This window comes from Triticum urartu, chromosome 1A, assembly GCF_056163025.1.
Source record: "Triticum urartu cultivar PI428250 chromosome 1A, HENAU_Tu73, whole genome shotgun sequence".
Classification (NCBI taxonomy): domain Eukaryota; kingdom Viridiplantae; phylum Streptophyta; class Magnoliopsida; order Poales; family Poaceae; genus Triticum; species Triticum urartu.
This window is the reverse complement of record NC_141873.1, coordinates 571,484,861-571,511,587: the sequence shown is the minus strand read 5'-3', so window position 1 is coordinate 571,511,587 and position 26,727 is coordinate 571,484,861. Positions and strand designations below refer to the sequence as shown.

Here is a 26,727-nt window from a genome sequence, read left to right as displayed (position 1 = left end):
AGTTCTAATCTCTAGTTCGACAATTTTTCTATCTAGCTAGCTTGATAATTCATCTAACATTCGACATTAATCTAACATTCGATCATCTAATTAACTTTTCTAAAAAACAGAAAATAAGTAAAAAAATGTGTGTGTGTGTATGTGTGTGTATGCATGTGTGTGTATATATACGTATATGTGTGTGCGTACGTATGTGTGTATGTGTGTGTATGCGTGTGTGTGTGTGGTATATGTGTGTGTGTGTGCGGCCCTACGCCGCCGCCCCGTACGTACGAGCGGGGGCGCCGGTGTGTGTGTGTATGTGTGTATGTATGTGTGTGCGGGAGCGAGAGAGAGACGTACGGCCGCGGCGATGACGACGGACGGCGGCGGCGTTCGGGGCGGCAGCGCGAGACGACGACGACGACGGGCGGCGGCGGGGACAGCGACGATGACGATGGACGACGGTACGGGCGACGGGCGGCGACGACGGGATCGAGCGGCGCGCGCGGCGGAGGTTGGAGACGAAGTGGGGAGATGAAACTGAAATTTTCGTAAGTGCTATATATATAGGATGGGCCTTTAGTACCGGTTGGTGGCTCCAACCGGTACTAAAGGCCTATTTTCGCCAGGCCAAGCGGCGGGAAACGAAGGCTTTTAGTACCGGTTGGAGCCACCAACCGGTACTAAAGGGGGGGGGCCTTTAGTACCGGTTGGAGCCATCAACCGGTACTAAAGGGGTGTGCGCTGCCAGGCGAGGGGCGCAGAAGTTTAGTCCCACCTCGCTAGCCGAAGGGCGCTCACACCTGCTTATAAGCCCCGCCGTCGCTGCTGTCTCGAGCTCCTCTCTAAAGCAGGCCTTCTGGGACTACCTCTGCTACTCTGCCCTGTGGGGCCTATTGGGCTTGCGGGCCTGCATCCTGGCCCAACAACAGGTCGGGTTTCTAGTCGTATGCAGGCGGCTGTGGCCCGGTAGGTGGGCTTTTTTCATTTAGTTTTTTCTTTTCTGCTTTATTTATTTTGTTTTATTTATTTTTAGTTGTGAAACTTTTTCTTCGCGTGTGTCCATTTGCGTCGTGCCCTAGGTCTGGCAGGCCCACTGGGCAGTGCGCCAACAAATTTTTTATATAATTTTTTCTTTTCTGCATTACTTATTTTCTTCTATTTATTTTTGAGTAGTTTTTTATATAGTTTTTTCTTTTCTGCATTATTTATTTTCTTCTATTTATTTTTGAGTAATTTTTTTGTATAGTTTTTTTATTTTCTGCATTATTTATTTTCTTCTATTTATTTTCTTCTGAAAATTGAATGCTGCATACTGAACAATTAGGTAAATGACCGAAAAACAACAAATGATGTCAGAACATGTTGGAAATTGATGACGTCGCTTTAAATGCTGCATACTGAACACAAAAGAAGTCCGGAGTTTAAATAAGTTATTAAAAATAAAAAAGAGGTGCAATGCTGGTTAATTTGCTTCAAGCCTTTCGGAATAGTGTAGACTGCACTGCACATACCTCAGTGCAATCTATGCTATTCCGCAAGGCTTGAAGCTAATCAACATGTAGATGAGCATTGCAACTCTTCGTCATTGTCTGTGCACTCACGGCTTATAAACCGCTTATACTGCCTCTCTCTTGGCGAAGATCACAAGATAGTTTGGTTAAATTGCATTACTTATAAGTCCAGTTAACATGGATGCTTATGATGCAAGAGCAACAGCAAAAGTGAAAATTTGGCACAAATAGATAGTTGTGTAACTAAAATAGGTAGGAGGAGAGATAGCTCTTATGTCACAAAAAAAAAGTTGTATCAAACCTTTTATGTCGGATCTAGAACAAACCAATCGGTATCGCCATCATACAGCCCAACCGTGGCTCGTGATGCATATATATGCATATCAAATGCACGGTTGGACGTATGATGGCGAATCCGAATGATTTGTATTCAGTCGATGAACTGGTAGATGTATGCAGTCGATGAACTGGTAGATGTATGTAGTCGATGAACTGAAAGACTTATGCAGGGAAGGCGAGAGGTGGGCTATATATAGGGTCGTCTGGCTCACAAAGTGATTGTGGTAGTTTCGATCCAACGACTCACATGAGCTAGGAAGAAACACACCCTTGATCCAACGACTCGCAAGAGCTAGAAAGAAACTGATAAAGACCGAACCTCGTGGCGAGATCCGATCCGTCGTTGCGGCCCGACCTTTCACGACACTCCACCACCAATAGTAGTAACCTCTCGCCCGCGCACGCGATGTACACGATGTAGAGGGTTTGAACCTTGCGGCCCAGTACGAGAAAACCAATCTCGACGAAGGTACTCATGCGCAAAACAATTTCCACAAAGAGAAATCGCAACACAGAGGTTTTCTAAAGATCCCTCCAAAACTTGATACGGGTGTCTACCCTAAAAACACATCGTGTCTATTTCATAAAAATATAACCTCCTTTACAATGAACGCATCATGGCTTTATATATTAGCCAATCCATCTAACTTGAGCAACAAACCAAACTATTCATCAATTGATATCTCTCACGGCTAAACATAAAAGGAAACTAATTCTGTTGTAGGTTCGTGCGTCTTCTCTGATTGCATGGCAGGTGGACCCCATCCAATTTCCTTTAAGGAAAGAAGACTCCATGCGCTGCATCTTCTACATGTTCCTCCCTGATACGTCTCTTTGCCTAGCAAGAATAAATATAAAAATCTAAATTGCATTGATTTCCTTTTAAACCAGCGTACAACGCCTCTATATCTCCGATTAGAATATTCCCTTGTAAACTCATCCATACGTACAACCTTGTGGCCTGAGTATGCATGGCTCAAGGACCGACGAGATCCATGCAAGTAGTACTCACGTTGTAGTTTTCCATTACCATATAACTCAGTTCGTTTCTTATCTCCCGGGACCAAATCAAGAAATACACCGTAATTGCATGTGCTCAGAACAAAACAAGAATGATTGTTCAATGATTTGACCACCGAGCCATCTTCACTCAACTGAAAATAATTAGGAGCGTAGATATTTCGCTGTATTGATCCCTCGACATCACTAGCATCAACGTCCGTATCAGAAACACACGATCCGTGTGATTCTTCCTGATTGGTGGGATGCACATTAGTATCCACTCCGGACTCCGAAACCCTGATACTCGGAAAGAGTTTGTCCAGTTTGTACACGAAGTGCGTCCAGTTTTTGCCGTGACCCTCTCTACTCTTTCGCGCATGCTATGCGGGTGATATGATGATACCATGCCAAGTTTCAACATTTTCAGGATTCATTTTGTAGTGATTTTCAATTTCACGGTCATTTAGCTCTCTAAACAATTAGGTAAATGACCGAAAAACAACAAATGATGTCAGAACATGTTGGAAATTGATGACGTCGCTTTAAATGTTGCATACTAAACACAAAAGAAGTCCGGAGTTCAAATAAGTTTAAAAAACATTGAAGTGGCCATGTAACGGATAAGTTCTCGTCCGAAACCCTGATACTCGGAAAGAGTATGTCCAGTTTGTACACGAAGTGCGTCCAGTTTTTGCCGTGACCCTCTCTACTCTTTCGTGCATGCTATGCGGGTGATATGATGATACCATGCCAAGTTTCAACATTTTCAAGATTCATTTTGTAGTGATTTTCAATTTCACGGTCATTTAGCTCTCTAAACAATTAGGTAAATGACCGAAAAACAACAAATGATGTCAGAGCATGTTGGAAATTGATGACGTCGCTTTAAATGCTGCATACTGAACACAAAAGAAGTCCGGAGTTTAAATAAGTTATTAAAAATAAAAAAGAGGTGCAATGCTGGTTAATTTGCTTCAAGCCATTCGGAATAGTATAGATTGCACTAAGCCACTGCACATAGCTCAGTGCAATCTATGTTATTCCGCAAGGCTTGAAGCTAATCAACATGTAGGTGAGCATTGCAACTCTTCGTCATTGTCTGTGCACTCACGGCTTATAAACCGCTCATACTGCCTCTCTCTTGACGAGGTGGGACTAAAAACAGCTTGCCATAACCTCATTAGTACCGGTTCGTGGTACGAACTGGCACTAAATGGTGATGGTGGGGCCATAGCCTGACCGCAGGCTGACACGGCCTCTTTAGTACCGGTTCGTGGCATGAACCGGTACTAAAGGTTCGCCACGAACCGGTACTATTGATCGCCGCCACGAACCGACACTAATGTACACATTAGTGCCGGCTCTAATGCAAACCGGCACTAATGTGCTTCACGTTTGACCCTTTTTCTACTAGTGCCCCTTGCCTTGGGGGGCAAGGCAACCCCCCTGGCCGCCGCCCCCTCCTCAGATTGGATCTGAGGGGGCCGGCCTCCCTCTCCCTTGCCCCTATATATATGTGGGGGTGGGAGGGCAGCCGCACCCAAGTTCTGGCGCAGTCCTCCCCCTCTCCCAAGTCCTCCTCCTCTCCCGCGGTGCTTGGCGAAGCCCTGCAGGATTGCCACGCTCCTCCACCACGCGCGTCGTGCTGCTGTTGGACGGAGTCTTCCCCAACCTCTCCCTCTCTCCTTGCTGGATCAAGGCATGGGAGACGTCACCGGGCTGCACGTGTGTTGAACGCGGATGTGCCGTCTGTTCGACACTAGGATCATCGGTGATTTGGATCACGACGAGTACGACTCCATCAACCCCGTTCACTTGAACGCTTCCGCTTAGCGATCTACAAGGGTATGTAGATGCACTCTTCTTTCCCTCGTTGCTAGATTACTCCATAGATTGATCTTGGTGATGCGTAGAAAATTTTGAATTTCTGCTACGTTCCCCAACACTTTATGCATAGGTTTGCAGATGTCATCCGAAGCTCTAAAACAAATAGACTTAGAATCATTATCTTTATCAATGGTGGTTTTACTCAAGAGAATGTTCGACATGTAGTAAACAAGAAGAGAAGCAAACACAAATTTAGTGAGAGTAAGCCTACATGCATGTGAAAGTCTGATGGCCTTGTAGTAGTTGGGTTTAGCCTTAAACTAGTCAATGATGAAGTTGTAGGGTGCAACTCTATTCCTGCCTGGTATTATGAGAGGGTGGCCAAGGTGAGTAGCATTAAGATCCATATCCAGGGTAGGAAAAATATTCTTGATATAATCAGTGTGTATGTTAAATAAGATAGCAGATTTATTCCAAGTAGGGGTTTGACCAGAGGCTGCAAAAAACTTATTAATAATGCAAGCAATAGTGCTCGCATCACCTTTATCAGCCCTATCGCAAATGATAAGATCATCTGCAAACATTAAGAGTGGATAGGGGGCAAGAGGGACCCAACTGGATGATGTTCAAATGACTTGCATTTAAAACTTCTTGCATAAAAGGTGACAATTCATTGACAGCAAGAATAAAAGGATATGACGACAGAGGACAACGTTGCCGAATACCTCGGGGTCCTTTAAAGCTGCCAAACAGCTGCCCATTAATGTTAATTAAAAACATGGCAGAAGAGATACATTCAAATATTAAATCTACGAACTAACCATGCATCTCTTCACATAGCAACACTCTCCTGTTGAAGCTCCATTCTCTTGTCAAAAGCCAGATCTATTTTAAGCGTGAAAGCTTTGTGTTTCCACAAGGCAAGCTGAAAAGAGAGTAATTTCTTGAGCAACAATAATATTATTAGTAATTCTTATACCTTGGGTAAAAGTTTGCAAGCATTCATGTATGTAATCAGGCAGGTGATCCTTAAGGCTATTAGCCATAGTATTGGTAATGAATTTATACACTACATTACATAGGCTAATAGGTCCCAAATCTTGAGGGCTCTTAACATTTTCTTTCTTTGAATTAAAGTAATATAAGCTTTGTTGAGTTGAGGGTGAAGTTTACCTGTGATGTATAAATCTTTTACCAACTTGGTTACGTCATTTCCAATCCACTTTCAAGCTGAAAGGTAGAAAGCCACACTGAGACCATCTGGTCCTGGAGAAGCATTCCTTTTCATCCCCTTAATAACCTGCAAAATTTCTTCTTTGTCTAGCATGGTTGGACAATCTGTCATGTTTTGCACATTATTATTTAAAAGGAGGTAGAATATCTAAACTGGGATTGCTAAAACATGAAGCAATATTTTGTCTTTCGCTTCCCTAGCATATTTCATCTAGTTCTACCACCAATGGTGGCGAACCCCGCCCTCAGTGTTTGACTCGCAGGGTGTAATCCGAGTAAAACTCAGTCATTCTACCTAACAGCGAACACTTAAGGCAGGGATCCTCACCCCTATAGCCATGTTCCTAGAATTTCAAATCCGAATTTGAACAAACCCGCCATAAAGTCTCAAAAGAAGACGAGCAAAAATCACACTCTTCACATTTGGGTTTGGCTTTTTTGCCCTCCATGTGTATTTCGATTTTGGATTTGATTTATCTTGTGAAAATTCATGATTTTTTCAGAACTTTTTAAAACATCTACAAGATTTTATTTTAAAACATGTACCATGGTATCACGTGATGATGGCTGGCATCATTTCTAAAACAACATCGATGGGAAGGAAGGAATAGCTACGGCGTTCAAACAAATTCAAAACGACATAAAAACATGATCACAAAGCATGGCAAGACATACTAGGTTACAAAATTTCCTCATTCAAGGGGACTGATCCTTGAATCCAATCGTTCAATATGCACAAGTTCAGAGATTCTTGACCGGAAGTTGTTGCTGAGACATGGACAGGCAGATCCACCCAAATGCATACATTTCAATTTCGGCAACAAAAACCAACCACAATGCCAGCCGCTTTCGGCCAGATGATGATGCTATCTGACCTGATATCGAATTGGTACAGTAACCAAAACACAATCTACATTTCACTCATAATAAACTAAGAATGGGCGACGACGCTGTCTGTAAAATGCCCGGTATATGTTCCCCTTCCCCCCAAGATCAGTAAATCAATCGCCCAGGTCTTCGCAGGTTCCGTGTATGATTTAACATATGTTCCAACCGACTCTGTAAAGACTCGCTGTGTAGACGAGCCACCGAAAAGAAGTGTCAGAATCCCGTCGGCTCTTCTCGATCCGCTCCGTTCCAGCACCTGTGAGAAAAACAATATTAGCGCTACAATTTAAGGTTTTCCAACAGCAGAAACAATTTGCGGTATTACATCGCAGGGGTAAAACACAACTGTGAAAACTATAAGGAAAAGCAGCAAAACTAGCAGCGGTAATTAGCGCTAGCATCATGTTTTGTTTAGGCTGACAGAGTTATAAGCTCATGTCTGATGAGCCTGACTTGCAATCTATTTGCCACAGCCCCCACACAAGCGACCCCATCACCCCGCCACATACCAGCCATCGGTATGCCCATGCCTTAGAATTAAATCCCATATAAGAATATTTATACTGATATATACCAGTATACCACAGTGTGAAAATCATCTGGAATTATATGTGATAAATTTACTCATGTGTAAGATAACAATAATGGACAAGCTAAACAATGGTTTAACAAGCTCGGTAAATCTAGTATTGACAAGATAACCATATCAATCAGCATATTCTAACTTATCAACAATTTAAGTTAATAAATACTCCCTCCGTTCCAAATTACTCGTCACAGAAATGAATGTATCTATAACTAAAATACATCTAGATACATCCATACATGCGACAAGTAATTCGGAACGGAGGGAGTACATGTTGGCTACTGGCAGCAACTTTTGTAGAATTGTACTCCCTCCTTCTGGAAATACTTGTCAGAGAAATGGATGTATCTAGACAAATTTTAGTTTTAAATACATCCATTTTATCCATTTCTCTGACAAGTATTTCCGGACGGAGGGAGTAGTAAACTAGTCGTCAGTATGTAAGCCTCAATAGCATGTACCTTAGCACTGTTAACGGTACAAGAAATAGGACCTTAATAACAAAAGCAGGCATGAACACTTTTTTGAGGGAATGAACTTATCTTTATACTATTATAAAGATCTGTGTAGGTGACGTTCAGTTCATCTCTCAAGTTATTACTAAGAAATTACCCTACATATGGTTGATTGGACTTATCTATATTTTGAGTTAATTTATCCTATTTTATACTAACTCAACTACTCACGAACTATGGTGGCACAAGTGTTTAATAACATCCATAGCAATGCACAAGCATTTAACTAGTCTGCTACAAAAATCGACACCCAAAGAGGTAATATATCAACCAACAGCTCGTTTACACAATATTTCCGTAATATTCCTTGTTTTCTGTTACATCATAAACATTTTATGTGAAGCTATTTTGTGATAAATCTCGTACCTACTGAGCTTTACTGTTTTGTTTCAGAACAATGTACACTAACGTCCCATGATAGCTGATAGGCAACTGCTTACAGGCATTAGGGAGAACATATTTTCCTAATAAATAAATAAAGGCAGCTGGAACCGGCTCCTGGCAGAGCCAAAAAAAAAGTCAGTTTCAGTTTGCATATTTATATAGCACACACGATCTGAATTAGACTCCATGTGGCACATAACAACTGTTCATCAAATTGGACTCAAAATTATAAATTCAGCTCCTAGAATTATTGCTGTTATGTTACCGGGTCCTAAAAACTAAAAATCTGAGGGAACCACTTGGTTCCCACCAGTTTTTCACACCCTGCACATCACCTGAGTGACCAGCTCCTATGCTAAATCACAAGCTTATGTCATACTTTAATCCTGCCAGCTATTCTGCCAACTAGTGGTATAAGCTGGTATCGATGATTTCCTTCAAACTATTCAACAGGTAGGCAAGTAGTAGCAGTGTAACACATAGTTCTATATATTATACATATAACAAGCAAAATAAAAAATAAATATTTCAAACCTTGCCATGAACCACAACTCTTTTCCAACAAAAAGTGCAGCATACCTCACTGCGCAACACCAGGGTCTGTAAAGACGGCATTCATTGTGGAATCATTTCCAGGAGGACACTCCACATTTGATGATAGAGAGGAACTGGAAGATAATTCTTTGGAAATCCCAATAGGAAATGTCTTTGAACTTTCTGCACTTGGAACGGATTCACTATAAGGAATGGCTGCTGTACCAGATGTGGCAGCAGATGAGATTTTCCCAACAGGGCTTTGGGACTCAGATGTCATGTTGCCAGTTTGGCCTGAGATGCCAGTGGGCCTGACAGGAATTAAACTTTTCTGAGGTATTGATTGGTTATTAGAGCCAGGAGAGGCCGTCAACCACATATACCGTAGCATGTGCCCTTTACAAGATTTGCCACTAATAAATGCTTTCTCAGCAGATTGCCGCGTTGCATACGTCACACAAGCCGAGCAACTCAGGGAAGGCTTTAAGGTTGTATCATGGTTGTGGGCTTCGGTGTCTTCCAGTACAACAGATGAAAGCTCACCGAATGCTGCAAAATGATCTTTCAAGACAGTTTCCTGTAAACAAAGTAGTCAAAGACATCAGAAGTAGAAGAAACAGCTCATAATCAAGCACATCAGCACAAAAGGGAACATGAATGATCAGTCAAAGTTAGCACAAGTATACATCGGGCTTTAGTTTCTTCAACATCTTACTCTTCTGAATGGAGAAAATTAATAGTTTTTTGTTTGAACATAAAAAGACAAGTTACATTTGTTTGAACATGAAAAGACAAGTTATTATGTACAGATTATGTTTGGCATCGGCTATGTTGGCAAGGAAAATGAACTAGAATGGGCAAAGAGCCATTGTCATGCCAAAAAACCCGGCAACTATCCAAACAAAGACCAAAATTAGAGTCATGGCCAAAAATAATAATAATTTGATGGACAGATTTTTTTTGACCGAAAACTTTGGTGGGCAGGTTTCAGCCACTGTCTAAACAATACTCGCAGTCACACCAAAGCTTCTCTTAATCAAAAGTATCATCATGAAACTGGAGACAAAACACTATACCAAGGATTCGCCAATGAATATTATTGTAATGCAAGTTAAGCAGAAATGACAAACACACTAGCAAAGCAAAATAGAAGCTATTTATACCAAAATATCTGTTCTGTTGAGTGGATGTATGACATCTAATCGGAGAATAAAATAATAGTAATCTTAAGCACATATATGATTACCAAAAAAAACATAACTGAACCCTGGCAACTGCCATAGCAAAATAAGATCAACTGTTGTGTAACTGAATAAAGGTCATAACAAAGAAATTGCAGTAGCGTATTAATATAGCACAATACACAAAAACTTTCTTAACCCATATTTTCAAGATGGAATGTGCTTGTGAAACCCAGATGATCTAACCTCAACACCTAGACAGGGTTGAGATCCAAAGGATAACATCAAACAAGTGCAAGAGTAGCTTTCATTAAATGGTAAGGATGCCAAAAATTAAGCAAAAGCAGGTACCCCACCTATACATTTCAGTGTTTGATCTCTATTGTGAAAAGAAAACAGGGAGCTGTGCTTCTAAGCATGTTTAGTTCACCCTTTTTGGTTGGTTAAGAAGATCAATGACGGAAGGACAAGAGGTTAGGTAGTCCACTTACATTTGCGATTTCAGGTGGCAAAGGAGGAAGGATCCTAAACGATGTGGTCCGGTTGTCAAGCTTAAACCTATTCTGCGGTGGTGCTAACAGAGGAGACAGCTGCCTCGCAGCTACAGCTGGTTTCTGTGTGGATGTTGGAGCATATTTTGGGGAAGATGAAGCCATCTCCCCAGAAATTTTCTTTTCCAGTGTACCAGCGACCTCTTGCGGCCCTTCTGTCCCAGTGTTCATGGAACTGACATCGCCCACTTTCCCCACAGCATTTGACCCAACTGTTTTTCCACCAGCCTCTGCCTGTTTTACTGAATTTGCTGAACTTGTCTGCATTAGTAGAAACCAGTACTAATGAAAATTTGTTCAGCTAAACACATAGGTTATATAGATAACAAAAAAAAATTGAAACCAAAGTATTATCAAAGGAAATAGTAAGTACTTGTTTCGCATATTTCTCTAACCGCTGAAGTAACTCGTCACGCTGCTGAGCTAACATATCTTGTTTTTTACGAATTGCTTCCAGCATTTCCAGATTTTCTTGCCTTTTGGGAGCAGGGGGAGGTATTGATGTTATACTGTTGGCAGGCAACTTTTTAGGACCTATACCAGGGCCTGATGCAGAAGATCCAGAACTGGCCCTTGGAGTTGTAGATTGAAGATCCTTGCCTCTGTTGGATGAAGATGGTTGGGGAAGGGCAGAATTTGACAGAGGAGGTTTCGCAGAGATTCTACCATCTCCCTCGTCAGTAATCCTGTCTCTGTTCGCCCACCATAGCCTTATAAAACGGTTTCCCATCACAGCGTCTGGAGCTTTTAGGGCAGCTTCAGCTTCTTCCCTTTTAGAGAACTGGATAAAAGCTTTCTCACTGTTAGCTGGAACATATATATCTATTACTTGACCGAATTTTTCGAAGTGCGACAGAAGGGCCTCCCATCTGTTACTTTCTGGTGGAATGCCATTTACATAAAGTGTGCGAGATGCTTTGTGAGAGGTCCTACTATTACTTTGCCGGCCCACATCTGCAGACATTCTTGAACTGGGTCGACCATTAGTATCCTTAATAGAAGCAGGCTTTACTTGGACAGTGCTAGGAGCCATATCATCATTGTAGTCACTTCTTTGGTTTCCAGTTGCACTCGTCGAAGTAGTATTAGCTGTTTTGCCAGGCCCGGGTTTTCTCTTTGATGCTATTCTCCCCCAAACAGAAGACTTTGGATTTTGTGAATCATCAGCTGCAAAACCCTGATTTGCATGCTCCCACCCTGCTTCATAGCTTGAGGTTTCAGCATTCCATATTCCATCATTAGTATGTGCAAAACCAGCACTAGATGCTTCAGGCCGTTCATTGTTCCACAGGGGCTGATCAGGATCATATACATCTGCATCAGCAACAGCTGAAGCAGTGCTTCCATTTAGCTTCGATGGGTTATCTGCCACACCAGATTTGATATCTTTTGCAGGAACACCTTTACTGCCCCCTAGGTTTGTTAAGTTAACATGAGCAGTTCCTGTCTCACTTTGGATTCCTAGTCCTGGAGCATTTGGAACTGAGACTGGAAGATTGAACTGTGATAGGCTCTGCAAAGTGTTTAAAAACTACTCTATTAAAAATCAATGTATTGACCTAAGCAAAAAAAGTAACTACTTGGCCACAAAAACATCACCTCAGCTTGCAAAAGCACGGTATAACGAAGTTTTTGTAGAAAGAACAGCAGAATTTAACAAAGTTAAATAATAGCCAGAAGAATAAATTACTCCAAGACATGCTAGTTACATCATATTGAGATCTGGAATCTTCCAAGAGTTGACAGTATGCATACAGTAATACTTGTCCACAGGAACTTTAGCTTGTATTGCATAAGAACAGTATAACAAAGTCATTATAATTTAGAAAATTATTTCAAGCCAAGTAAGGTCAAAGAACTATCAGAACATAAAATGCTGCAGTATAGAAAATAGTCCAGGCAAGCAAGTGTTACAACATAGTGGGGTCTGAATCCGACGCTCGTTGACGCTACTCAGTTACGATTTTGGACAGGGTATTGTGAAGAACGTTAATTGCAATTCAAATCATCAATGGTAACAGCACTTAGAGGACACCTTTCAAGGCTACGGTTATATTGGAACAACGTGGCAGTGGTCCTCATGATACAGAAAATGTGAAGTAATAGATCATACTATTTCAATGCTGCGATTGAAATAACACTAAAGTGCAGGATGTAATGCAGAATATTCTCTGAAGATCAAGAAACAGACTGACCTGCATATCTTCGACAACAATTCTATTTACACCATGCTCCATGGGGCACATATCCCCTCTCAAGCAAAATCCACGCTCCTCAAAGTCTCTACAACGTTGACGAGGCATGCCAAGATCAATTAAAGGAGGCTGAATAGGGCCCTGCATTCCAAGTGGGTGAATTGGATCCATCATTCCATTAGGCATTCCAGGCATAAATCCATACAGACCCCACGGACCGTTTTGAGCACCACCGCCACTCGGCAGTGGAGGACCCATAAATAAGTTAGGATGTGTGGGTGGTCCTTGTGAGGCCATCTGTGATGCAAAATCAATCATGTCAAGTGTGTTAAATCTTGGGTCATGATGAGTCCAGGGTGCACCATTCCGTCCTCTTCCCCGTGCCATAGGAGGGCGAGCAGCAGCAGAAGCTGAATGGAAGGACTGGTTCACTCTACCTCCCCGACTGTGAGCTCCTGGTCCAGGACGCCTCTTGAATTTTGGTATGAAGTTGTTCTGTGCTTCCCCACGTGAATCAGCTCCACCAAAAGGCTGCCCATTACCAGAAATCCTGGGCCTTCTTTTAAAAGGCCTCCCTGCAGCTTGCTCTTCGATACTCTCACCAAAAGGTTGAGGCATAGCCTCTCTTCTTCGGTGCTTGTGATTACGATCATCATCGTCGTCGTCACTAATTTCAAAGTTTTCAGTATCTGTAGCAGCTTCCGAATCGGTGGAATTACTTTCTTCCTTTGGTGAAGGAACTTCTATTTTGTCAGCATCCAATGCTTGAGCTATAGACCCTTTGTGCATCTTCACGATAAGCAAATCCGCGGGAAAAAAGTCAACTTAGGATCTAGATTTTATCCATTGCCCTGACCATGTTCAAGAAACACTAAATTTAGAACATTACTACTGTAAATACATGAGGCATCAGGACAGAAAACAAAAGGTGAGCAATATCATATGAGCAGAATAAAAAGGAGTTTGGAACATAGCATGATTAACAATAAAATATAGCGCTCTAACAACAGCAGGAGTGGCAACACATTGCCCTGTTCCCCTTTCAAATATCAACACATTAAAAAAGGCTATAAGACTGAACTATTCGATGCCCACTTCGAACAATAACAGGATTATGTAAAACATGCCAGTCCATGGATCAAGGGAACATTTAAGATACTTCAGATTTACATCCCTACTCCATTTTCTTTCGTACCATGCACATCTAGCAGCAAAACAATGGAGCAGTGGGATTGAACTTTCCTAATTTTGGTTACGAATATATTTGTAGACATCTAGATTAGCACCAACAAGCTTACATTTCTCAGCCAAAAAAATGACCTCATATTTGTCATCAGAAAAAATAGAAATAGAAATAGGACAATAAGACACATTTTGCAAATGTGCGTACGGAAGGTAAAACTATAACATTACAACACAGAAGGCTATTTGACAACAGAAACATCATTACATTGATGTTCTCATCCTGATTATGACATTCTCAAAATCTCAGTTCAATCCAATCCAACAGAAAAGCATTTACCATATTTCCAAGAATGAGAATATCACGATCAAGCAGGTAATGTGCACAAAGTGGTTACTCATTTCGGTCCTCTATGATTGCACACCAATAAAACATACAGTGGCAACCGGTCAAACAGCCCATAACAGTTACACTGACTGGACATTCTCACGGTACCGAGTAAGCCTAAAACATGAATCCGGCACACTCAGATGAAACAGACACACCACATTTCTCCATCAAAGAGAACAATTAAGAGTCCATAATCCCATACTGCACTCACAAGGGGTGCCCAGACCGCAAACAAACCCCAGGGCAGGGCGGCGAAGAAATGGGGAAACACGCGGCACGTGTCCCGACGGAGAGCTAACCGCGGCCTTGGGCAGGGGCGGATCTAGACGGCGCGCCGGGTGTGCGCCGGCGCGGCACACCCAGGAATCGTGCAGGTCGAGCCCTACCCCTAGTGGGATTTAGCTAGGGGAATCGCTGGATGGAACCAACCTAGCTCGTACCTCCGAGGAGACCCAGTGGCCGGAGACTGGGACGGGGCGGAGACGGCAGGAGCGCGCGCGACGTGCCGGCGAGGAGGGGCGGGGACGGCGATGGCGGCGACGACCCCGAGAGGCGGGAGGGCGGGGGGCGCGGGAGGCGGGATTGGGGCGTCGGCGCTGAGGTGTGGCGCGGCGGAGGCTGTAGGACGGCGAGGCGACGGCGGCGGCGACGGCGGACGAGGCGGCTCCGATCTTCGGAGGGGGAAGGGAGGGAGGGAGGGATTGCGTTGGTAGGTCAGGACTCGGAAGGGAGAGAGAGAGAGAGAGGAAAGAAAGGTACGGCAAAGAGGAGTGGAGTTTTGGGGTATATGGATAATTTTTCTTCCTCACCAAAATACCTTGGTCTTTGGGGCATTTTTTATACTCATATATATTACCTCCGTTCCTAAATATAAGTCTTTCTAAAGATTTTAATATAAACTATATACGGAGCAAAATGAGTGAATCTACATTCTAAAATAAGTCTATATACATTCGTATGTAGTCCATATTAAAATCTCTAAAAAGACTTATAGTTAGGAACGGAGGGAGTATATAATACAAAACCTGATTTTTTTTTCAAAATACTTATTACATGTCCACAGTTCGAATTTTGGATATCTCCTTCGAACATAGTGCAGGAGGATTTGGTTTTGCTTACGTTCCGCCGAGCCCTCGTCAAATTCTCTACGTCGGCTTTGGTTGACATGGTGGTTTAGGTAAACATGTGTATGGGTCCGCCATGCACCAGCGGACGTCTTTCCCATCAAATATACCAAGATTGTCGCGGTGAAAGTTCTCCCGAAGCCTAATTTGGTTCAAAACTGACAAATGCATCTCCGGGAGCCACGATAGATGTTCCCGAGCAGCAAAAAAGATTGATCTAACGACATTTGCATGCTTCTTGTGCAATGTTTTCCAACCCTAATGTTTACCAAGCACCCTTCGTCAGTCTCGCATAGGAAAAGTATGTGTTTGATGACCCCTGCCACTTTAGAAAAAGGGGTCGTTAACCTAAAATTTTCCCTTTGTTTGTATAGCTTCATTCCACAAAATTGTCCTGGCCAAATTGCGGGGACAGGAATTGATATAATATGCATGACGCCAACTGCCTCAAGGATTTCGGCCAGGGTTAGTGGCAGGAGACGTGGGGCAGAACTGAGACGTTGACACATCAACAATCGTAGAACGACGATGGTAGGAACGACATACGAGGCGGTTCCAATCTTCAAAGGAAGGGAGATTGAGTTGGTATGTCAGGGCTTTTGCCTCGCCGAAATGGGGTTAGAAGGGGAGTGGGAGAGGTTGAGGGAGAAGGCTCTTGGGGTTCTTATGGCATCTCTAAATCCACGTGAGTGTGTAACCAGATGGAGGGGAAAGATCTCAATTCTTGGGTCAGATAAGAGCAAAGGGAAGGAGGGAGTTTTGATTGGAAATGAGAGTGATGAGAGGATCGCTGGACCTATGAGCAGCGACCTGTTGGAGGAGATCATGGAATTAGGAAGGGGTCGTCATCGAGTTGCGGGACTAGTGTAAGGAAGGAGGAGGAAAGGAGCGGACAAAAAATCGTGTATGTCGCCTAGAGGGGGGTGAATAGGCGCTTTAAAATAATTATGGTTTAGGCTTGAACAAATACAGCATAAAACCAGTGTTGAATTTGTCAAGCACAAAACCTAAACCAACTAGCCTCACCTATGTGCACCACCAACTTATACTAAACAAGATAAACAACTAAGTGATAGCAACATATATAACATGAACCACTATGGCTATCACAAAGTAAAGTGCATAAGTAAAGAGCTCGGGTAAGAGATAACCGAGGCATGCGGAGACGATGATGTATCCCGAAGTTCACACCCTCGCGGATGCTAATCTCCGTTTGGAGTGGTGTGGAGGCACAATGCTCCCCAAAATGCCAGTAGGGCCACCGTATTCTCCTCACGCTCTCACACGATGCAAGATACCGTGGTTCCACACTATGGACCCTTGAGGGCGGTCACCGAACCCATACAATTGTCAACCCTTGGGGGCGGTCACCGAAACACGTAGAAATTGCACGGGGCAATCTCCACCTCTTATTGGAGACCCCGATGCTTGTCTGGAGCTTTACACCACAATGATTGAGCTCCGAGACACCACCAACCGTCTAGGGCGCCCAAACACCCAAGAGGAACAAGCTCTAGAGTACCAAGTACCCAAGAGTAATAAGCTATTCAAACTTCACTTCCACGTATCACCGTGGAGAACTCAAACATGTGCATCAAATGCAATGGCAAGGGCAAACGGAGTGCCCAAGTCCTTCTCTCGCAAATCCCACCACAACAACTAATGCTATGGAGAAAAATTAGAGGAAGAACACACAAAAACTCCAAGATCTAGATCCAAGGGGTTCCCCTCGCATAGAGGAGAAAGTGATTGGTGGAAATGTAGGTCTAGATCTCCTCTCTCTCTTTCCTCAAGAACTAGCAAGAATTATTGAAGGGATTGAGAGATAGCAAGCTCAAAGAAGGTCAACAATGGGGGGTGGGGGGGGGGACACGAGCTCAACGGATAAGAACCATTGGAGAAGAAGACCCCCTTAAATAAGTCCCCCCCCCCCCCGAATCTAGCCGTTATGCCCACTGGTCGTGCTTAAACGGTACTACCGCTTAGCACGGTCAAAGCAACCCAACAAGACAGAAAAAACAAGGACGGTAGTTCAGTCAGAGTAGTACTATCGCTTGGAGTGGTACTGCCGCTCTACTACCGTGAAATTCGTGACGAGTTACAGAAGCACTTTCTCAAGCAGAAGTAGTCGTGGTAGACCACAACAGAGGTACTGCATGAAGTGGTACTACCGCTAGGGTGTTGCAAAAGCGCCCAAGCAAAATAGAAGAAACAAGTAAGACCGAAATTGTCATATCTTTTGCACATGAACTCGGAAATCAGCAAACTCAAGCTTGTTGGATAGATGATGACAAGTACTATCCAACAACGATAGTACTTGCCCCTTAGTACCAACGAATTAAACATCACGGCAAGTTCTCTAAAAACCAAACAAGCCCTAGAAGTTGATCAGATTGCATATATATACACAAGAGAATCAGCATATACGCAAAAAACAATTAGGTGTTCATGAAATAGTTGCGAAGAAAACAACATCGATGAGATTTGTGTATTGTTGGTCTACTTCTCTGTCACTAAGTAGTCCATTCCCTAAAGCAAGGAACAAGCACAACAGAGGTTTAGGTCCTTTTTTGGTGAATACAGGGGGCACATATCAAAATCACACACTAGAATGACCAAGAATAGGACGAAAGCTCACTAACGATGTGTTTGGTTCCTACTACGGTAACGTAATGGGCTACGGTATGGGGAAGTGCTGCTTCCGATTTTTTTATATGGAATACTGACTTTGTTTGGTTGGCGTCCGGTTTCCTAATCACCTTCCATTGGGCTGGTTTCAGCTTTGCGAAGCGGCGTATCAGAAACCGCTGCTGCCCAAAACGTAGTACGTGAACCAAACGTAATCTATGGTTTAGAAAAGCGTGGAGATCGGAAACCACACCACTTTCGCCGAACCAAATGGTCACCATGGCATGAATATAGCGGATGGAGTCATGCGTCACAACTCCAACATTCCTTCGAGAGGCTACAACACTGATTAAGTGCACATCACATACACAATTAATAGGAATTGAATTGGAGGTGTAGGATCACAAAACAAATATGAAAAAAACGCGAGAGGCTAAGAGAACCTCTAGCCCTTCTACTAAAAAGCACTATGGTTTCAGGGATTAATGCCCACCTACTCCCTTCCCCTAACACCTTTAGCGCCCTAAAAAATAACCCCCTCCCCCAAACATTCACCCACTAGCCCAAATTTGCTTTGAGAAAGATACTTCTCAATAAAAACAGTGAAATCTCGCCTGACCCCTCCACTCCAGCTCGACTCTAACCCACCCCCAACATTGTTGTCGTAATCTGCACTGCCGACCAACAACTACCCCAATGACCGGGAAAATGGAACCCGCGACCACACCTGCGCACCTGTGTCTGCACTCTCCAGTTGTGTCGACCGCACCGAAGTGTCACCCGGCAAGGGAAGCTCATCATCGGTGCATCCACGGCACTAGTGGCTATAGACGCTTGCTCTGCTGGGACCACGTGGCCGCCGCTAGCCCCGACGATCGACAAACAGGAGCGCTGGCCGTCTGCGAAGGTGTTGGACACACCCATGCCCTTAGTGAAGAATAAGGCATCGATGCCTTCCACTCAGCCTCCCTGGGACACCGACAGTCATGCTGCCACCTCCCGCGGCCCCGTCGCATCCCTCATCATCCTCCAATGTTGGGACCGATGCGGGTTTCGATGATGCTTTGAGCGAGGTGAGGCACTCGAAGAAATGCCTGAGAGATATTTTTTCCTATTTTATTTCGTAGTGACTCAATTGAATGATGACTGCTGAGATGCTATTGTAGTGAGATAAGTAGGTGAGATGAGATTTCCGAGATCATCGTGCAATTGGACCAAAGCCACACCCTCGACCTCCACGGCGTTACCATGTCCAGAGCGTATAACCAAGAAATGAGAATGAGTGCTAACGATGCGTAAATCCATCGATACCCTTGGTAGGGTAGTGAGTGTGGCTAGAAGTACCACAGAGAGTTTACCAGGTTCGGGCCTCCGGGAAGGAGTCATACCACACGTCCTGCTTTGTGTTTGTATTCATGATGGTATATGATAAGTCTCCAATGTATCTATAATTTATGAAGCATTCATGCTATTTTATTATCTGTTTTGAATGTTTATGGGCTTTATTATACACTTTTATATTACTTTCGGGACTAACCTACTAACCGGAGGCCCAGCCCATATTGTTGTTTTCTTGCCTATTTCAGTATTTCAAAGAAAAGGAATATCAAACGGAGTCCAAATGGAATGAAACCTTCGGGAGCGTGATTTTTGGAACGGATGTGATCCAGGAGACTTAGAGTTGAAGTAAAGGAAGCTTCGAGGTGGCCACGAGGGTGGGGGGCGCGCCCACCCCCCTGGGCGCGCCCCCTGTCTCGTAGGTCCCTCGAGGCTCCCCCGACCGACTTCTTTTGCCTATATATTCCCATATACCCTAAAAACATCGGAGGAAAAATAGATCGGGAGTTCCGCCGCCGCAAGCCTCTGTAGCCACCAAAAACCTCTCGGGAGCCCGTTCCGACATCCTGCCGGAGGGGGAACCCATCACCGCTGGCCATCTTCATCATCCCGGCGCTCTCTGATAACCCACCAGTGTAGGGGATCGCAACAACTTTCGAGGGTAGAGTATTCAACCCAAATTTATTGATTCGACACAAGGGGAGCCAAAGAATATTCTTAAGTATTAGTAGTTGAGTTGTCAATTCAACCACACCTAGATAACTTAGTATCTGCAGCAAAGTATTTAGTAGCAAAGTAGTATGATAGTAATGGTAACAGTGGCAAAAGTAAAGATAATAGTTTTGTAGGAATTGTAACAATAGCAACGGAAAAGTAAATAAGCGAAGCACAATATGTGAAAAGCTCGTAGGCATTGGATCAGTGATGGATAATTATGTCGGATGTGATTCCTCATGTAATAGCTATAACATAGGGTGACACAGAACTAGCTCCAGTTCATCAATGTAATGTAGGCATGTATTCCGAATATAGTCATACGCGCTTATGGAAAAGAACTTGCATGGCATCTTTTGTCCTACCCTCCCGTGGCAGCGGGGTCCTAGCGGAAACTAAGGGATATTAAGGCCTCCTTTTAATAGAGAACCGGAACAAAGCATTAGCACATAGTGAATACATGAACTCCTAAAACTACGGTCATCACCGAGAAGTATCCCGATTATTGTCACTTCGGGGTTGTCGGATCATAACACATAATAGGTGACTATAGACTTGCAAGATAGGATCAAGAACACACATATATTCATGAAAACATAATAGGTCCAGATCTGAAATCATGGCACTCGGGCCCTAGTGACAAGCATTAAGCACAGCAAAGTCATAGAAACATCAATCTCAGAACATAGTGGATACTAGGGATCAAACCCTAACAAAACTAACTTGATTACATGGTAAATCTCATCCAACCCATCACCGTCCAGCAAGCCTACGATGGAATTACTCACGCACGGCGGTGAGCATCATGAAATTGGTGATGGAGGATGGTTGATGATGACGACGGCGATGAATCCCCCTCTCCGGAGCCCCGAACGGACTCCAGATCAGCCCTCCCGAGAGAGATTAGGGCTTGGCGGCGGCTCCGTATCGTAAAACGCGATGAAACTTTCTCCCTGATTTTTTTCTCCGTGAAACGGAATATATGGAGTTGGAGTTGTGGTCGATGGAGCGTCAGGGGGCCTACGAGATAGGGGGCGCGCCCAGGGGGAGGGCGCGCCCCCCACCCTCGTGGACAGGGTGTGGGCCCCCTGGTCTTGATTCTTTCGCTAGTATTTTTTATATTTTCCAAAACTTATCTCCATGGATTTTGAGGTCATTCCAAGGACTTTTGTTTTCTGCACAATAAACAACATCATGGCAGTTCTGCTGAAAACAGTGTCAGTCCGGGTTAGTTTCATTCAAATCATGCAAGTTAGAGTCCAAAACAAGGGCAAAAGTGTTTGGAAAAGTAGATACGTTGGAGAAGTATCAACTCCCCCAAGCTTAAACCTTTGCTTGTCCTTAAGCAATTCAGTTGATAGACTGAAAGTGATAAAGAAAAACTTTTACAAACTCTATTTGCTCTTGTTGTTGTAAACATTAAAGACATCATTCAAGTTTTCAGCAAGTATTATGAACTAACCATACTCACAATAGCACTTAGGTCTCACAATTACTCATATCAATGGCATAATCAGCTAGCGAGCCATAATAATAAAACTCGAATGACAACACTTTCTCAAAACAATCATAATATGATATAACAAAATGGTATCTCGCTAGCCCTTTCTGAGACCACAAAACATAAATGCAGAGCACTTTTAAAGATCAAGGACTGACTAGACATTGTAATTCATGGTAAAAGACATCCAGTCAAGTCATACCCAATATAAACCAATAGTAATGAATGCAAAAGACAGTGTGCTCTCCAGCGGGTGCTTTTTAATAAGAAGGTGATGACTCAACATAAAAGTAAATAGATAGGCCCTTCGCAGAGGGAAGCAGGGATTTGTACAGGTGCCAGAGCTCGATTTTAACATAGAGATGAATAACATTTTAAGCGGCATACTTTCACTGTCAACGCAACAACTATGAGATGGATGTATCTTCCATACTACATGCATTATAGGCAGTTCCCAAACAGAATGGTAAAAGTTTATACTCCCCCACCACCAACAAGCATCAATCCATGGCTTGCTCGAAACAACGAGTGCCTCCAACTAACAACAGCCCTGGGGGAGTTTTGTTTAATTATTTTGATTTGCTTTGATATTTTTGGATCATGGGACTGGGCATCCCGGTTACCGGCCCTTTCTTGTGAATGAGGAGCGGAGTCCACTCCTCTTGAGAATAACCCACCTAGCATGGAAGATATAGGCAGCCCTAGTTGAAACATGAGCTGCTCGAGCATACAAAACATAATTTCATTTGAAGGTTTGGAGTTTGGCACATACAAATTTACTTGGAACGACAGGTAGATACCGCATATAGGAAGGTATGGTGGACTCATATGGAACAACTTTGGGGTTTAAGGAGTTTGGATGCACAAGCAGTATTCCCACTTAGTACAGGTGAAGACTAGCAAAAGACTGGGAAGCGACCAACTGAGAGAGCGACAACAGTCATGAACATGCATTAAAATTAATTCACACCAAGTACAAGCATGAGTAGGATATAATCCACCATGAACATAAATATCATGAAGGCTATGTTCATTTGTTTCAACTACATGCGTGAACATGTGCCAAGTCGAGTCACTCAATTCATTCAAAGGAGGATACCATCCCATCATACCACATCACAATCATTTTAATAGCATGTTGGCACACAAGGTAAACCATTATAACTCATAGCTAATTAAGCATGGCACAAGCAACTATAATCTCTAAATATCATTGCAAATATGTTTACTTTTTAATAAGTTGAATCAAGAACGATGAACTCATCATATTTACAAAAACAAGAGAGGTCGAGTTCATACCAGCTTTTCTCATCTCAATCAGTCCATCATATATCGGCATTATTGCCTTTCACTTGCACGACTGAACGATGTGTATAATAATAATAGTGCACGTGCATTGGACTAAGCTGGAATCTGCAAGCATTCAACTCAAGAGAGAAGACAAAGTAATATGGGCTCCAAGTTAAATCAACAACCATGCATATGAGAGCCACTAAACATTTTCAATATGGTCTTCTACTCTCGACCCCCAAAGGAAAGAAAATAAAATAAAACTATTTACACGGGAAAGCTCCCAACAAGCAAGAAGAAGAACGAGAAATATTTTTGGGTTTTCATTTTAATTTCTACTACAAGCATGGAAATTAAACTAAATTTTTTTTGGTTTTTCTTAAGGTTTATCAAACACACAAGAAGAAAGCTAAAAAAAGAAAATTAAACTAGCATGGATAATACAATGAAAGAGTATGAGCACCGACGACTAGAATAGTGTGCGAACATGAATGTAAAGTCGATGAGAAATACGTACCCCCCCAAGCTTAGGCTTTTGGCCTAAGTTGGTCTACTACCAAGGACCGCGGCTACTCTCCCCGGTGTACTGAGGAGTGTAATCAGGATACCATTGGCTGGCCATCTTCTCCGGATCCCACTGGTAAGATGATGCACGATAAGGGTCCAGTGGAGGTTCCGGCTCAGGCTCAGGCTCCGGAGTGGATGCTTGGCCTTGATGAGTGTACACCGACTCTGGCGTGACAAGATAATTAACTGCAGTCAAATCAAACAACAGAGGCGCAGGCAAAATAATAGTCTCATTGTGTTTCTTATTAAATCTCAGGTTATACAGAAGCATCTTATCTTTGTTGTCAACAATAAACTCATGCGCTACCATGCTCCTATAATCTAAAATGTAAGGAGGCAATATTGTCTCCTCTTTTTCATGGTGCCTAATAGGTGATACATCTCCAACGTATCTATAATTTTTGATTGCTCCATGCTACTTTATCTATTGTTTTGGACTATAATGGGCTTTATTTTCCACTTTTATATTATTTTTGGGACTAACCTATTAACCGGAGGCCCAGCCCAGAATTGCTGTTTTTTCCCTTTTTCAGTGTTTCGAAGAAACATAATATCAAACGAAGTCCAAACGGAATGAAACCTTCGGGAATGTGATTTTCTCATCAGATAAGACCCAGGAGACTTGGACCCTCCATCAAGAAAGCCACGAGGCGGTCACGAGGGTGGAGGGCGCGCCCCCTGCCTTGTGGGTCCCTCGAAGCTCCACCGACGTACTCCTTCCTCCTATATATACCTACGTACCCCCAAACGATCAGAACAGGAGCCAAAAACCTAATTCCACCACCGTACCTTCCTGTATCCACGAGATCCCATCTTGGGGCCTATTCCGGAGCTCCGCCAGAGGGGGCATCCACCACGGAGGGCTTCTACATCAACACCATAGCCCCTCCGATGAAGTGTGAGTAGTTTACTTCAGACCTTCGGGTCCATAGCTAGTAGCTAGATGGCTTCTTCTCTCTTTTTGGATCTCAATACAATGTTCTCCCCTCTCTCATGGAGATCTATTCGATGTAATCTTCTTTTTGCGGTGTGTTTGTTGAGATCGATGAATTGTGGGTTTATGGTCCAGCTTATCTATGAATAATATTTGAATCTTCTCTGAATTCTTTTATGTATGATTGAGTTATCTTTGCAAGTCTCTTCAAATTATCCGTTTGGTTTGGCCAACTAGATTGGTAGTTCTTGCAATGCGAGAAGTGCATGGCTTTGGGTTCAATCTTGTGGTGACCTTACCCAGTGACAGAAAGGGTTGCAAGGCACGTATTGTATTGTTGCCATCGAGGATAACAAGATGGGGTATTTATCATATTGCATGAATTTATTCCTCTACATCATGTCATCTTGCTTAAGGCGTTACTCTGTTTTTAACTTAATACTCTAGATGCATGCTGGATAGCGGTCGATGAGTGGAGTAATAGTAGTAGATGCGGAATCGTTTCGATCTACTTGTCTCGGACGTGATGCCTATATACATGATCATACCTAGATAACCTCATAACTATGCTCAATTCTGTCAATTGCTCAACAGTAATTTGTTCACCCACCGTAGAATACTTATGCTCTTGAGAGAAGCCACTAGTGAAACCTATGGCCCCCGGGTCTATTCTCATCATATCAATGTCCATCACTTTTATACTTGCTTTGTTTTTACTTTGCTTTTACTTTTTACTTTGCATCTTTATACCAAAAATACCAAAAATATTATCTCTATCAGATCTCACTCTCGTAAGTGAACGTGAAGGGATTGACAACCCCTAATCGTGTTGGTTGCGAGTAGCTATCGTTTTGTGCAGGTACGAGGGACTTGCGCGTGGCCTCCTACTGGATTGATACCTTGGTTCTCAAAAACTGAGGGAAATACTTACGCTACTGTGTTGCATCATCCTCTCCTCTTCGGGGAAAACCAAAACAAGCTCAAGACGTGGCAAGAAGGATTTCTGGCGCCGTTGCCGGGGAGTCTACGCAAAAGTCAACATACCAAGTACCCATCACAATCCCTATCTCTCGCATTACATTATTCACCATTTGCCTCTCGTTTTCCTCTCCCCCACTTCACCCTTGCCGTTTTATTCGCCCTCTCTTTCCCAATCTCCTCCTCTTTTTCCCTTTGCCTTTTGTTTGCTCGTGTGTTGGATTGCTTGTTTGTCGCGATGGCTCAAGATGCTACCAAATTGTGTGACTTCACCAATACCAATAATAATGATTTCCTTAGCACTCCGATTGCTCCTCTTGCCAATACTGAATCTTGTGAAATCAATACTGCTTTGTTGAACCTTGTTATGAAAGATCAATTCGCCGGCCTTCCTAGTGAAGATGCCGCTACTCATCTGAATAGCTTCGTTGATTTATGTGATATGCAAAAGAAAAAAGATGTCGATAATGATGTCGTTAAATTGAAGCTATTTCCTTTTTCGCTTAGAGATCGTGCTAAAGCGTGGTTTTCATCTTTGCCTAAAAATAGTATTGATTCTTGGAACAAGTGCAAAGATGCTTTTATCTCTAAGTATTTTCCTCCCGCTAAGATTATCTCTGTTAGAAACGATATTATGAATTTTAAGCAACTTGATCATGAACATGTTGCACAAGCTTGGGAGAGAATGAAATTAATGATATGTAATTGTCCTACTCATGGTTTCAACTTATGGATGATTATACAAAAATTTTATGCTGGATTGAATTTTGCTTCTAGAAATCTTTTAGATTCGGCCGCGGGAGGCACTTTTATGGAAATCACTCTAGGGGATGCTGAAGGAAATATGCCCTAGAGGCAATAATAAAGTTATTATTTATTTCCTTATATCATGATAAATGTTTATTATTCATGCTAGAATTGTATTAACCGGAAACATAATACATGTGTGAATACATAGACAAACAGAGTGTCACTAGTATGCCTCTACTTGACTAGCTCGTTAATCAAAGATGGTTATGTTTCCTAACCATAGACAAAGAGTTGTTATTTGATTAACGGGATCACATCATTAGATGAATGATCTGATTGACATGACCCATTCCATTAGCTTAGCACCCGATCGTTTAGTATGTTGCTATTGCTTTCTTCATGACTTATACATGTTCCTATGACTATGAGATTATGCAACTCCCGTTTGCCGGAGGAACACTTTGTGTGCTACCAAACGTCACAACGTAACTGGGTGATTATAAAGGAGCTCTACAGGTGTCTCCAAAGGTACATGTTGGGTTAGCGTATTTCGAGATTAGGATTTGTCACTCCGATTGTCGGAGAGGTATCTCTAGGCC

General features: G+C 43.0%; 1 protein-coding gene across 2 annotated transcripts; it reads right to left on the bottom strand.

Annotated features, from left to right (window-relative positions):
- Positions 1–6,572: 6,572 nt before the first annotated feature.
- On the bottom strand, positions 6,573–15,015 carry LOC125530687 (zinc finger (CCCH-type) family protein / RNA recognition motif (RRM)-containing protein). 2 transcript variants are annotated; one of them, XM_048695093.2, is made up of 6 exons: positions 14,734–15,015; positions 12,732–13,582; positions 10,910–12,049; positions 10,477–10,797; positions 8,850–9,381; positions 6,573–7,041 (listed from the first exon to the last, which is right to left on the bottom strand). In XM_048695093.2, exons 2-5 carry the CDS (start codon positions 13,518–13,520, stop codon positions 8,851–8,853), a joined length of 2,781 nt encoding a protein of 926 aa, XP_048551050.2. In that variant the 5' UTR covers positions 13,521–13,582; positions 14,734–15,015; the 3' UTR covers positions 6,573–7,041; position 8,850. The 2 variants fall into 2 exon arrangements, with proteins under 2 accessions (XP_048551050.2, XP_048551043.2); XM_048695086.2 differs by having other exon boundaries at positions 14,745–15,015.
- Positions 15,016–26,727: the final 11,712 nt, after the last annotated feature.

Bases quoted from the DNA above. Each gene is read 5' to 3' on its own strand.
- LOC125530687 (XM_048695093.2), bottom strand. From the start codon at position 13,520: ATGCACAAAGGGTCTATAGCTCAAGCATTGGATGCTGACAAAATAGAA. The intron at 10,798-10,909 runs GTACTTACTATT...CTACTAATGCAG, and splicing joins TAGAGAAATATGCGAAACAA to ACAAGTTCAGCAAATTCAGT. The intron at 9,382-10,476 runs GTAAGTGGACTA...CTTTGTTTACAG, and splicing joins TGCCACCTGAAATCGCAAAT to GAAACTGTCTTGAAAGATCA.